Raw genomic sequence first — 12,019 nt, forward strand, 5'->3', positions numbered from 1 at the left:
CATCCACGCAGAGGATTTCTGTGTTATTTTTCTGAAGAACTTGCTTCAAGTCAATAACATTAGAAACACGTATCAAGCTTTTTTTTTTTCGAGAACTGAACCAGAGATTTTGATTCGATCAAAAATACAGAGTGTTGCAAAAAGGCTTGGGCAACATCCAAAATATAATCTTTTATATTCGGGGGAATTTCTGGGGGGAAGATTTTTATTTCAGATGAGATAAGATAAAACTTTATTGTCCATTAGATTTGCATGAAATGGAAATTGGTCCTTGACAACGTGGCAACACAGTAAAAACTATGAATATATAAAATACACATATATACTTTTTTTGGGGGGGGGGTTCATAATATTATTCATATTTTTGTATTTTATATTTCAGGTATAATTGATGTCACATGCCAAAAAAAAGAGTAAATAAATAAATACATTTTCTATATTATGAAAATTATTGCAAAGGGCAGGAAACATCACGATATTTGATATTATTGAATATCGTTCCGAGCTTAGCTGCTCAAATGCCTCAGACATTTGGACTCGGCTGTATATCAGCGTTCACGACTGTTTTACAATTTGTTGTGATGCTGATCTTTGGTAAACGTTTTGTCACAGTAACCAATAAGTGACCAGCTACAACAAGCAGGAAGTAAAAGGTGAGAGGATCAAATTAGTTGAAATGATCAAAGTAATTTACAAACAACTGAAATAGTTATAAAAGAAAGAATTAGCTGAAAGTATAAATATATAAACAAGGGAATCAGTTATTTATATATAATGATATTTAATGGATAAATGGTATAAATGCTTCTGTCACTTCAAGTGGTACAACTGCAAACTCTGTGCATGTGTTACTGTGTGTGTGTGTGTGTGTGTGTGTGTGTGTGTGTGTTTTTGTGTGTGTGTGTGTGTGTGTGTGTGTGTGTGTGTGTGTGTGTGTGTGTTCTCACTCATTGCCCCAGTCCAGTCTGACGGTGATGTGTCTCTTGACGTCTCGGCTCTGGTCCTGCGTCAGGTGACCGGACAGGAGCTGCCGCCTCAGGTCGATCAGCTCCATCATCACGTGGCGAACCTTGTAGAACAGATCCACCTTGTGTTTCTGATGGAGAGAGAGAGAGAGAGAGAGAGAGAGAGAGAGAGAGGGCGGGGGGTTACATTCGTCTGTTGTTGAGCACCCACACTCATATTGTCCAGCTCGCGAAGAGGCTGAGTAAGCTGTCATCCTTTGGCAGCGACGAGGACACTGTTGCCGTGGCGCTTCTTCCAAGGCGGTGTGACACAAACAAACAACAGCTCTCACTGTAATACAGTTAAGGTGAACGCGCTCATTGTTCTGCCAGCCAGTTCCTGTGAAGCCTCGCAGACCGAGCCGGAGCCGACGCCAGCGTGTGTTGGCCGGGAGGAAGAGGAGCGCTGTGAACGGATCACAGTTTATCACAGAGCTCATATCAACAAACACAGTCACTGAGTCCAGTCCACCTGTTGGTGAGCGAGGACGGCACACAGAGGGGTCCGGCCGGGGAATCGAACCGTCGACCCTCTTGCTGTCGGCTGGTTGGGACACAGAGGACACCAACATGGAGATGTAATCGTGTTTCATGTCATTACAAAGTAAAAACAATCATGGTCATAAACATCAGCCATGTTTGATGTTAAAGGACCAGGAGTCAAACGGTGAGACATTCGGCTGCTGTTTAAAGCCTTAAATAAATCTGCATCTGTGTGACATCAATTACTAATAATAATAAACTAATAAATACAAATACTAATATTCAGGATCTTTAAATGCAGGTTCATGTTCCACTGACTCGTCTGTTGTTTCTGGTTTTGAGGGATTCTCTGAAAACAAAGGCAGCACAGACTCGACTCTACAATGGGTCTGCAGTTCAGTGTTTCCAGTGAGACAGCACAGCAACTGCATAAACACACACACACACGCACACACACACACACGCGCACACACACAAAATCCAGAATACACTTCCCGCTATAGCTTGTTCTATTATTAGCGCTCTAATTCACCCCACAGGCTTTCAACAGCAGGCGCTGGGGTTAAATGTCGACTCAGTTTTTAGCTGGAAAGCTACAGAGGCAGAAATGACTGTACAGAGAGGAAGGTGCTGCGGACACACACATACTACACACACACACACACACACACACACACACACACACACTGTAAACCGGGCTGAAGAGGAGAACAGTGGACCTGCTCCTGTGAGGAAACTTTCAGTGTGTTTCAGTCTTTAACACACACAGAACCTCTTCGCATCAGAACCATTATGTAACTCCGGCTGCAGTGGAGGTGGAGCTGTTTTTGGGAACCTCAGCTCAGAAACAGCATCATGAGCATCTGGTTGAACATGGCAGCAGCAGCAGCAGCAGCAGCTCTGATATCGACCGGCAACCGCCGTTTCTCCCAGTGCATCCTGGGATAGACTTTAGCCCCAGCCAAGAATAAGCGGTATTGAGATTAGATGGAAGAACAGACACACAGTCGAGACAAAATCTTTAAAGGTATTTCTCAGGGTGTAGATGGGGATCAGTCGTTTAAGATGCCTGGGTTTGTTTCTCCTCTTGTTACCGGAGGCGTCCTGCTCCACTTCAACTTTAGACTGTCGAACTTTTGTCCACTTGTTCCTGTTTTTATCGTGTCTACTGTTTATTACTATTAAATATCTATTCAATAATAATAATATCTAATCAGGAGGCCAATCATTATCACTTGTTGTGAGCCTGTTCAAAAGTAATTACTTTTTTAGTTTAAGCTTGTTTATTTAATTCTTTTATCTATTTAATATTATTATTATTTTATTAAGGTTTTTCAATCACAATGCAACACACCCTGTTTTCTTGTTCTGTTTATTTTTTATAATAAATTGTATTGCATTGAAAAAAAGACGGATCACTCTGTAAAAGGAATCAACGATTTTACTGAACCGGCAGCTGAAGTCTGATCTCAGTTTTACTAACAGAAAGCAGAACTGGCTGCTGCACATTAAATCAAACTGCTTGGACAGAATACGCGAGATGAGTTAATTATTTAGAGGATATTTAAACAGACTGGTTCACTGTAGTAAGAGTACTCTACTCTTGCTCTGAGGTAATGTGTCCACAGGGAAGCCCCATTTTTCACAGACCTGGGATCTGTATCTCAGGAGCTCGTGTTGTGACCTCTGCTGCAGCCGTCCAGCTCGTGCTGACTGATTAGCATGTTTTCAGCACTCAGCGCGGCGAGTGAACAAGGTTAAAAATACTACAACTTTTAGCCAAAGAGCGCCAAATGGATTTCCAGTAGTTGCTTAGCAACAACAAGAGTCATGTACAGCGGTTCCCCTCAGCAGCTGTTTGGCGCTTGTTTTGAAGGAGATGCCCAGTGGACACAGGAGCTAATGCTCTTTGAAACACACTCTCCATATTAAAATTCAGCATGAAACATGTAACTATTAATGATGCAGCAGGATCTTTCAGAGTAAAAGCTTTTACACATTATCTTAATGGGCAGAGAAAAGTGCACTTTAATTATTCTCATTAATAATATATACATTGGATCAATTTTTTTTACTAATTAATTCTTTCATCTAATAAAAAGTGAAAAACAAGAGAAGTGCCAGCAACAAGTTACTCAGAGATAATCTCATATAAAACAGGTCAGAAAAATCCTGTGAAGTTTTATTAGTGATTTAATTAATCAAATTAAAACACATCTAACAATCAAAATCATAATCAATCAATTAGTCTCAAAAACACTTAGAGAAGTGATAATTTAGACAAGTACACATCAGACGAGTCGGGTTACAGCAGAAGGATGACGAACAATAAAAACAGTAATTCATCAGTGGCCAAACAGGAAGTAAAAAACAACTGAGGTGACTCAGTCATGACTCAGCAGAGCAGTAGGACTGTAGGTGACCTGGAGTTTATATCATCACACACAAAAGGAATCCTGCTGCACAATATTCAGAGTTCACACTGAGCGTGCGTCCTGCACTGACCCAAAATTACCAAGTCACAAACAGGAACTGCATGACTAAGATTAGATATTGATTGTTTTATTAAATCCTTCACAGTGTAGAAGGAAATAATCGACATCGGCCAAATTCCACGAAACAGGATGATACAGTAAAAAAAAAAAAAGATCCTGTGTATTTTAATGAAAAAATGATGAGATGACGTGTCACATTCATTTTGAGACTTTACAGTCACTGTAAACACACGACAGAGTTTCCACCAGGCTGAGAATTTATTTGTGGTGGTGGGTGGTTGTTTTCTGTAGTTACAATTTACATATCTACCTTAAACGCTTCATATGCAGTCTATCAGTAGATCAGTAGATACTACAATTTATACCCTAAACGCTTCACGTACAATCTATCAGTAGATGTTCAAATTTACTGATGTACCCTAAACGCCTCACATACAGTCTCAGTAGACAACTACAACTTACTGAAGTACCCAAAACGCCTCATATGGTAGATGCGACAATTCACAGGTGTTCCATAAACACCTCACGTACAGTCTATCAGTAGAAACTACAGTTTACAGATGTACCCTAAATGCCACACAAGCAGGATAATGGACAGTAGCTACCACAGGTGTAAACTAGGTGATGTTATCCACCTGGGCGGGGCTTCCTCTACCTGTGTGACCGAGTTGAGCGGCTAAATGAGACCCTCCCTGCCTCAGCCTGTCGACTGTACTCTGTTCCTGTACTGTGCTGCAGCAGGATGCGTTCAAAGGCCGAAGGCAGCCCACACTGTTGGTTCATTCATTGAGCCAATGTATAAAAGCTCATATATAACCACCATGTTTACACTCTTGAAGTGTGTCCTGGAGACGCTCAGCGGCACAGGAGTCAGATGTAAAGCTCCCAGAACCACGCAGACACATCAGAGACAACACAACACATACACACACACACACACACACACACACACACACACTGTTGTTGTTTACAGCAGCAGACTGAGAGAGGAGCTGCACCTGGAGCAAGGTTCACACACACATCTACACCAGAGAGCTGCCCAGAACTCACAGCCTGTTGTCAGCCACTGGAGCCGCTGGGGAAACTGTAAAGTGTGTGTTTGGCTCAAGTTCACAACAACAGTGTGTGTGTGTGTGTGTGTGTGTGTGTGTGTGTGTGTGTGTGTGTGAGTGTGAGCGTGTGTGTCGCTCTCCGTCAGTGCTACACAAACACATAGGAGAAAAGATCTGGAGTACAGGTGTACTCTCCAGAGTAGACAATATGTTTCTGCAGCAGGACTGGAGACGGCTACAAACTGTGACCTGTAGCAGATCTAGAAGTTTTCATTAATCTGCTCCAACAACAAACACCAACATCCACAGACAGCAGCTGACCTGGAAGTGCTGACTCAGCTGATCCAGTATTAGTCAGTTCTCACTGAGGTCATGCAGACAGTTTATCTGCAGAGCCACATGCTGCCTTAACGTGTGAGGCACAACAGACTCGTCTTCAATTCACAGCCATCAACGGGACGTAGCTCAGCTTTACCAGGCCGGATTATCAGTGGACTTTTAGTTTTAATACCGATTCATGTTATTTTATATTGTTGTTGTTGTTAAATTAAAATGGTGCATATCAACCAAACTAACTGACATACAAGATAATATGTCAGTGTAGGAATAATCAGAGTCCCTGTGCAAATATTGAAGATGCCATTTATTCTACAATGTTCCCTGTGTTGTTGATGGGAAGTTACAGACGACAAAGTACATACTTAAAGCTCCTCCAGTGTAAAGGTCTGTGTCCATGTGTAGTGTGATTATAGATCAGCTCTAGCTTCTATATTAATACTGTGAAAGTATCAAAGCCTCAGTCCACAGAGAAATGCACACAGCCTGTATTCAGAAACTGAGCCTTAAAACCAGCCGTCAGGACTTCTGCAACTTTGTGATGTCACAACAAAGCAGTCACCAAGCCCCGCCCACCTGGACCCACCATCCAAACCTTGCAGGAGGTTCTGAGCCTCCTCTCCTCTGATTGGCTCACAGACCTGTTGTCACTAGAGCTCCAGAGAGAAGCCTGAGTTAAACATCAAAAAACAAAACTGTGATGCTTTCAAGGACACACCTTTCTAATTCTTGGAAACGTTTACTGAAGGAAAATGAACATGTCTTTGTGCGATGCAGCAAACAGCAGCTGTACCACAGAGGTCTGTCGGTTTAAAAAATAGATCACAAACACAGTGAGCAGACTGACTAACAAACATGACTGACACCTTCGTCTCTGCATGCGTGAAATAAAATCAGCAGGGCTGGTTTAGATGCAGTGAACGCGTCACAGACGTGTCTGACCATCTGCACTTCTTTTCCTCAACAGCCAGTCGTCCACTGGACTAAAAACTGCTTTAAAAAAAACCAGGACTGTGGATTTATCCGGGACATCTGGCCGTCCCAGTCGGTGGGTGGATGTGCTTTGACCTTCTGACCCTCCTCTGAGTCAATCATCTTGGACTTGGAACAGGTGCAGCGGCTGGCACAACAGGAGGGAGCTGAGTCTCCTCTCCACCTCTAGCTGGCGCTCAGAATAGGCCCGCCCACACCACAGACACAGAGACGAGGCGCCGGCCGGCCCGTCTGTCTTTAAGAGGAAACACAGTCTCACAGGTTCGACTCAACACAAAGTTTGGTTTTTCAGCTGCTGAGTGGAAATCTCTTTTGTGTGGACTATTTGTGGATTTAGACTCCCTCCTCCTCCATCCCTCCATCCCTCCCTCCCTCCCTCCATCCCTCTTTCCCCAGCTGCACTGAGTAATCACACCTTCACATCCTGCGGGAGCGAACACACAAACACACACATTAACACCGTTTAACACATCTTTACCACCTCATAAACACCATCTATCAAAGCTATTGTGTTTCGCTGGACGCCATCTTGACCACAATTCTACACACACAACATTTCAGCAGAGCCGCACAGAGACCAAGAGAAAGACTCTTGAACCGCTCGTGTTTAAGCCTGACATGGCGGCGTCCGGCCTCGGCTGCAGAGCTCACCACTGTCGACTAAATCACATATTTACTTTCCTGTTTATTGCTGCTTTGGCCTTTTGCTTTTCGGAGTTAGAGGAACATAATGTGAAGATCTTAATCACTCTGACAGCTCACAAACTAGAGAGACCCACCACAACGTCTCCCCTCCATTAACAAACACCCCCACATTTTCTGCCGGAGCATAAAACTACATCAGCGGATATTCAAACTGTGGGTCAGGGACCAAAAGGTGGGTCTCCAGAGGGTGAGACACTGTCACAGCAAGGCATTAATATATAATAGGATTTTATTCGGCCTGACAGCTTTAATATCTAATGGGACATTTGCAACACCTCTGTTCCATTAGCAGCTTCCTGCTCCGTTTTCACACCTGACGGATGAGAAAAGCAAAAAGGCAAAGTGCAAAGCTCCATGGTTTCACTTGAGGTCTGAAGTGCCTGGCTGTGTAACTGAGGAGGTTTGAATCTTGCAGTATTTCAAATATTCGTGAGTTAAAAAAAAAGCATGAAAAATAATCCAAAAATCTAAAAATGTATAAACATTTATAAAGTTAGTTTCCTGGCGACGGTGACGATGAGTTTAGTGAACATTACGTCCAAATGAGAACTGGAAGTTACGACAGACTCAAGGTCATGACTAGTGACCATCTAGACTCAAGCTCTGCATGTTCTGCACCTGGGTTCAACTTTGTTTGGAGCAGGTGTAGGTTGGACAGTCAGTAACCGATGGGAAAAACACTGATCACACAACCAGGAGGAAAAAACATCGACAGCAGCTCGTCCGTCGATGTTTTTCCTCCTCTGTGTTTGCAGGATAAATAACCAAACGTGGCGACTCTCTCCCGCCCTGCAGGTGCTGACTGAGCTCAAATTCTCCACCTTCCTTCAGTTTGACTGAAGGTCGAAGTTAGAATGAAGTAAGTTGCTTAGCAACAGTCGCCGCTCCGCGTGCATTCATGTGTACATGCATCATAAGACCAGGCGCAGCTACAACCGTCCTCCGTCAGGTTTGGTGTGAATTCAAAGACGGGAGTTAAAACCAGGAACAATGAATCAAGTGCAATATCTAAATTGAGGGAGCTGCAATTTTTGTGATAAAGGTAAAATCTGTCACAACAGACCATAAATGAAGCGTTGTGGTGCTACAGAGACAAACTAGTCTATAAATCATGTCCTCCAGACGTAAGGGAACAGGCTGGTTTTTTTTATATTTGTCAGTGAAAATGCAAAAACGATGATTCCAACTAAATCGTGACTCGTATCTCAACACCTGCCAAAACAATCACAATATGGGCCTGTGCATATTCTCATTTGTCCAGGTCATAGTATCCTAAAGGAGTTTAAATCGAAAAAACAACTGGACTTGATTATTTGACAGTTCATGTACGCATCTGACCAGGCCGGTCATCTAACTCCTTAGAATCACAATCTGATTTTTCCACATATCGTTGATCCGCAGTGAAGACCTTCTTTCTGAGATCTAAGCAGAAAACCATCTGTGTGATGTGGTGGGACAGGAGATGTGCAGCGTGACTGTGCAGCTGACACGATGAAATGATGTGATGCGTCAGAGGCTCAGAGGGAAGTTTCCAGCTTCTGGTGGATCCATGACGTGAAGAACTGAGGCTGTTTAAGAGCAAAGGGAGGAACCACCTGTAGTGTTCCTAATAAAGTGCTCACTAAGTGTATACCACTTTCCAATGAGCACTAACCAAGCAAGAGTTTCACTGTCGCGCTGAGCCTCCGCTCTCCGGCTGCTGCCTCCTCGTACAGTGACTCACTCCGACAAGTTGAACTGCAAATTTAATCAGGTAATCTGTAACAGATTACTTTCCGGAGGTTTGCGTTGTGAAGCCTCCTAATGGGACGTGAGTCTGCCTGGCACCTCCCAAATCAGAGGGGACGCTCACAACAGCTCTGATCCATTAACAAACGTCCTGCTTCATTTCCACGGCTGTCAGAGCGGCTGCTGAAACCCAAAGAGCTGAGGAGAATCAGCGGGGAACACAGACAAACAGCGTCTGGAGTTCCTCCACTCCTCAGCTGTTATTCTAACAGGGTAAACCTGAACAAGACGAGATGTTTCCTGTAGGTTAAATTCATTTTTTCAGCCGCAGAACTGAGACCGGAGAGAAGAGATCCGTCGGTGTCTGAATGAAACCCTGAAAAAACATCGACAAAGGAGTTCTTTGAGCAAGACACAGCTGTGCCCGCCAATATCAAATATTCCTCTTCTATTTTCAGTCTTGTCCTGTCGAGCGAGAGGCTGAAGGTTTTCACTCTGGTTCAATCTGTCCTCATGTTTTCAGAGCCTCAGCAGCAGCAGGGATGGTGTATTTTCGTCGGCCATCATGGGAGTTAGCGTCTCCCTGCTTCTCTCATTCCTGCAGAACATGTTTCTTTTAAAGTAAACATGAAATAGATTCCAGATTGCTGAACAGCTGGATTATTTCCTAACTGACTGCGAGGTCACACTCCACACCAACAACAGCCATATTTGACTTTATAAACCTGTGGGTTCACTATGCAAATGTATTAAATATATAACCTCCTAAATACACAATGAATTGTAATCACTGTATACATGTATATAAATACTGTTTATAATTGTATTGCACTTATTCTGATGTTAACTCACAGTTATAGTCACATGAGGCATCCTCGTGTTGGAAAGTCTCGACACTGAACCGCAGGTGTAGATAAATATTTAGCGAATGACTGGTACAGATACCTTTAATTACAGAACGATGCAGAAAAACATCAACAAATACAATAAAATAAAATAAAATAAAATAGAATATATGTCCTTCAGTGAAATCTAAAACCTCTCTGCTTGTGCACTGAGCCGCCAGAGTCCAAGCTGTCAGTTTGGTAAAGGCAACAGCTTCTAGCAGGAGTCTGACACCATGCAGTGTGTGTGTGTGTGTGTGAGTGTGTGTGTGTGTGCGTGTCTGTGTGTGTGTGTGTGTGTGTGTGTGTGTTGTTTTTTGTCGTGTGCTTGTTAGTTTGGTGCAAATTCCATCCTAAATCCTCTCATAACCTTGTGAAAACTCTTCCTGGTGACACACACACACACACACACACATTTACAGCACCTGCTACAAGCGACCAAAAAGCGGGAAAGTACACCCAATTGTCAAATGGGGTGGACAAAATAATAGGAACACCTGTCAACATATCAACAGCAGCACACACCGCAGCCTCCTGCATGATCACACACACCTGACACAACACCTGTTCAACAGGTTCAACACAAACTGAACATCAACCTTCACGCAGGACGATTTCCTGCAGGACGACATGAGACTGAAGAATCTTCAGATCAGTTTGGATCCACAGAAAATCAATCATATCTGACAGTTTGACATTTCAACAGTCGATATAATCTCCTTCCATTGCATCACTTTTCAACTTTCTGGTGAGACCCAACGACCAGAGAGGGGGACAGGTGTCAGCGGTGTTCCTGCAGGTCCATGGCGAATCTTGGAAGGAAGGTGACGATGTCCCGCAGGTAAATTATCTTAAACTGTCTTTACGGTGTGAAGCTGTCTACGGTCCACTCAGCACTCAGGAACTGTGAAATAAAAAACAAACTTCTTCTTCTATGTTTTCAGTCGGTGACAACGTGTGAAACTGTGTCAGAAGTGTTAGAAACAAATGGATTAGCTTTAATACCAGTTACCAAACCCTGTGACCTTTAAAAACGCACTGGGAAGTTCCCACTCAGATAAATAGGACAGACTTCAGTAACTACAACACATGTTTGGTCAAAGACTGATGGAGACGGCCGTGATGCAGCTGCGAGTGTTTCATCATGTCTTTATGTGAAGATGAATGAAAACTTTCTGTGAGTTACTGTCAGTATGATCTGCTCCTCAGGACACAGACGTCCTGTCGTTCTCTTGCATCAAAGTTTCTTAAATGTGAAACTGTTTGATTCAGTGTTTCTACTGGTTTTAATCCTCTGGTCTGTTCGTCGTGGAGAGGAGGAAACGTCTGTGGATAATTCAGCTGCAGGTTAAAAAAAAAAACCTCCTGAACCACCGACACTGAAGGAGTCCAAACCGGCAGAAGCTGACGGCAACTCCCATGATGCCACGCTGCTTCACAATGTCATTTGTCATGGCTTTGATTGAGAGACCCTGAGCGAGGTACAGACTGTGAGTTCAAGTGTGACGGAGGGAAAAAAAAACTGCTGCACAGGATGGATGTCCACGACAGTTTTTATTAATTTCACTTTGAATACAACTAGAAAGTTTTTAAGGTGCTGTAATGGATACTGGTAACTTTCCGAATGACAGCATCTCTATCCCATAATGATACATTAGATAACTGGGGTGATAGGAGCACAGCTGGAGTCACATCTGGAATCACAGCGTCCAAAGTGGACTTATAGAAGTCAAATAACTGAGATGCAATAAAAACAAACATCAGTAGAGCTACAGCTACTACAGTATATGCCAACAATGGTGTCGCCGTGGCAACGATGGATGAGTCACCATGGAAATTATATGACACTGCACTTATTAAAGCCTATAGATCAGACATAGGCGATAACACACAAGTGAGGACAAAAACACACTTTCACCCTCTATGGACAACTCACACACACACACACACACACACACACACACACACACACACACACACACACACACGTGAATGACAGAAGGAGATGACTGGAGCTACTTACAGGTGTGACAGGGTGATAAATCCACTTGTTTCTCACGTCGTCTTTCTCCTCTCTCTCTCTCTCTCTCTCTCTGTCTCTCTGACTCTAACACTGGCGAGCCGCTAAACACCGATCCGAACTGGCGGACGAGAGGAAAATCATAGCCTGTCACACGACTTGAGATCCACTCACAATGCACTGTATCAACACTACCTCTCTCTCTCTCTCTCTCTCTACTGTGTGCACCTTATTCTGCCTCTCTCTCCTCCTCTGACCTGCTCCCAGTTTCCATCTTTCTCATATTTCTTTATCTCTCTTCTCACCTCTCTCTCTCTCT

At 43.4% G+C, this 12,019-nt stretch overlaps 1 protein-coding gene across 1 annotated transcript in view; it reads right to left on the reverse strand.

Annotated features, from left to right (window-relative positions):
- Positions 1-12,019, reverse strand: part of dock3 (dedicator of cytokinesis 3) — a 112,234-nt gene that overhangs the window by 55,304 nt on the left and 44,911 nt on the right. The window contains exon 6 of the mRNA XM_022768986.1: positions 948-1,096. Within this exon, the coding sequence (XP_022624707.1) occupies positions 948-1,096 (149 nt within the window). The remainder of the gene's footprint in view (positions 1-947; positions 1,097-12,019) is intronic.

Source organism: Seriola dumerili, unplaced genomic scaffold, assembly GCF_002260705.1.
Source record: "Seriola dumerili isolate Sdu_G_001 unplaced genomic scaffold, Sdu_1.0 BDQW01002074.1, whole genome shotgun sequence".
Taxonomy (NCBI): domain Eukaryota; kingdom Metazoa; phylum Chordata; class Actinopteri; order Carangiformes; family Carangidae; genus Seriola; species Seriola dumerili.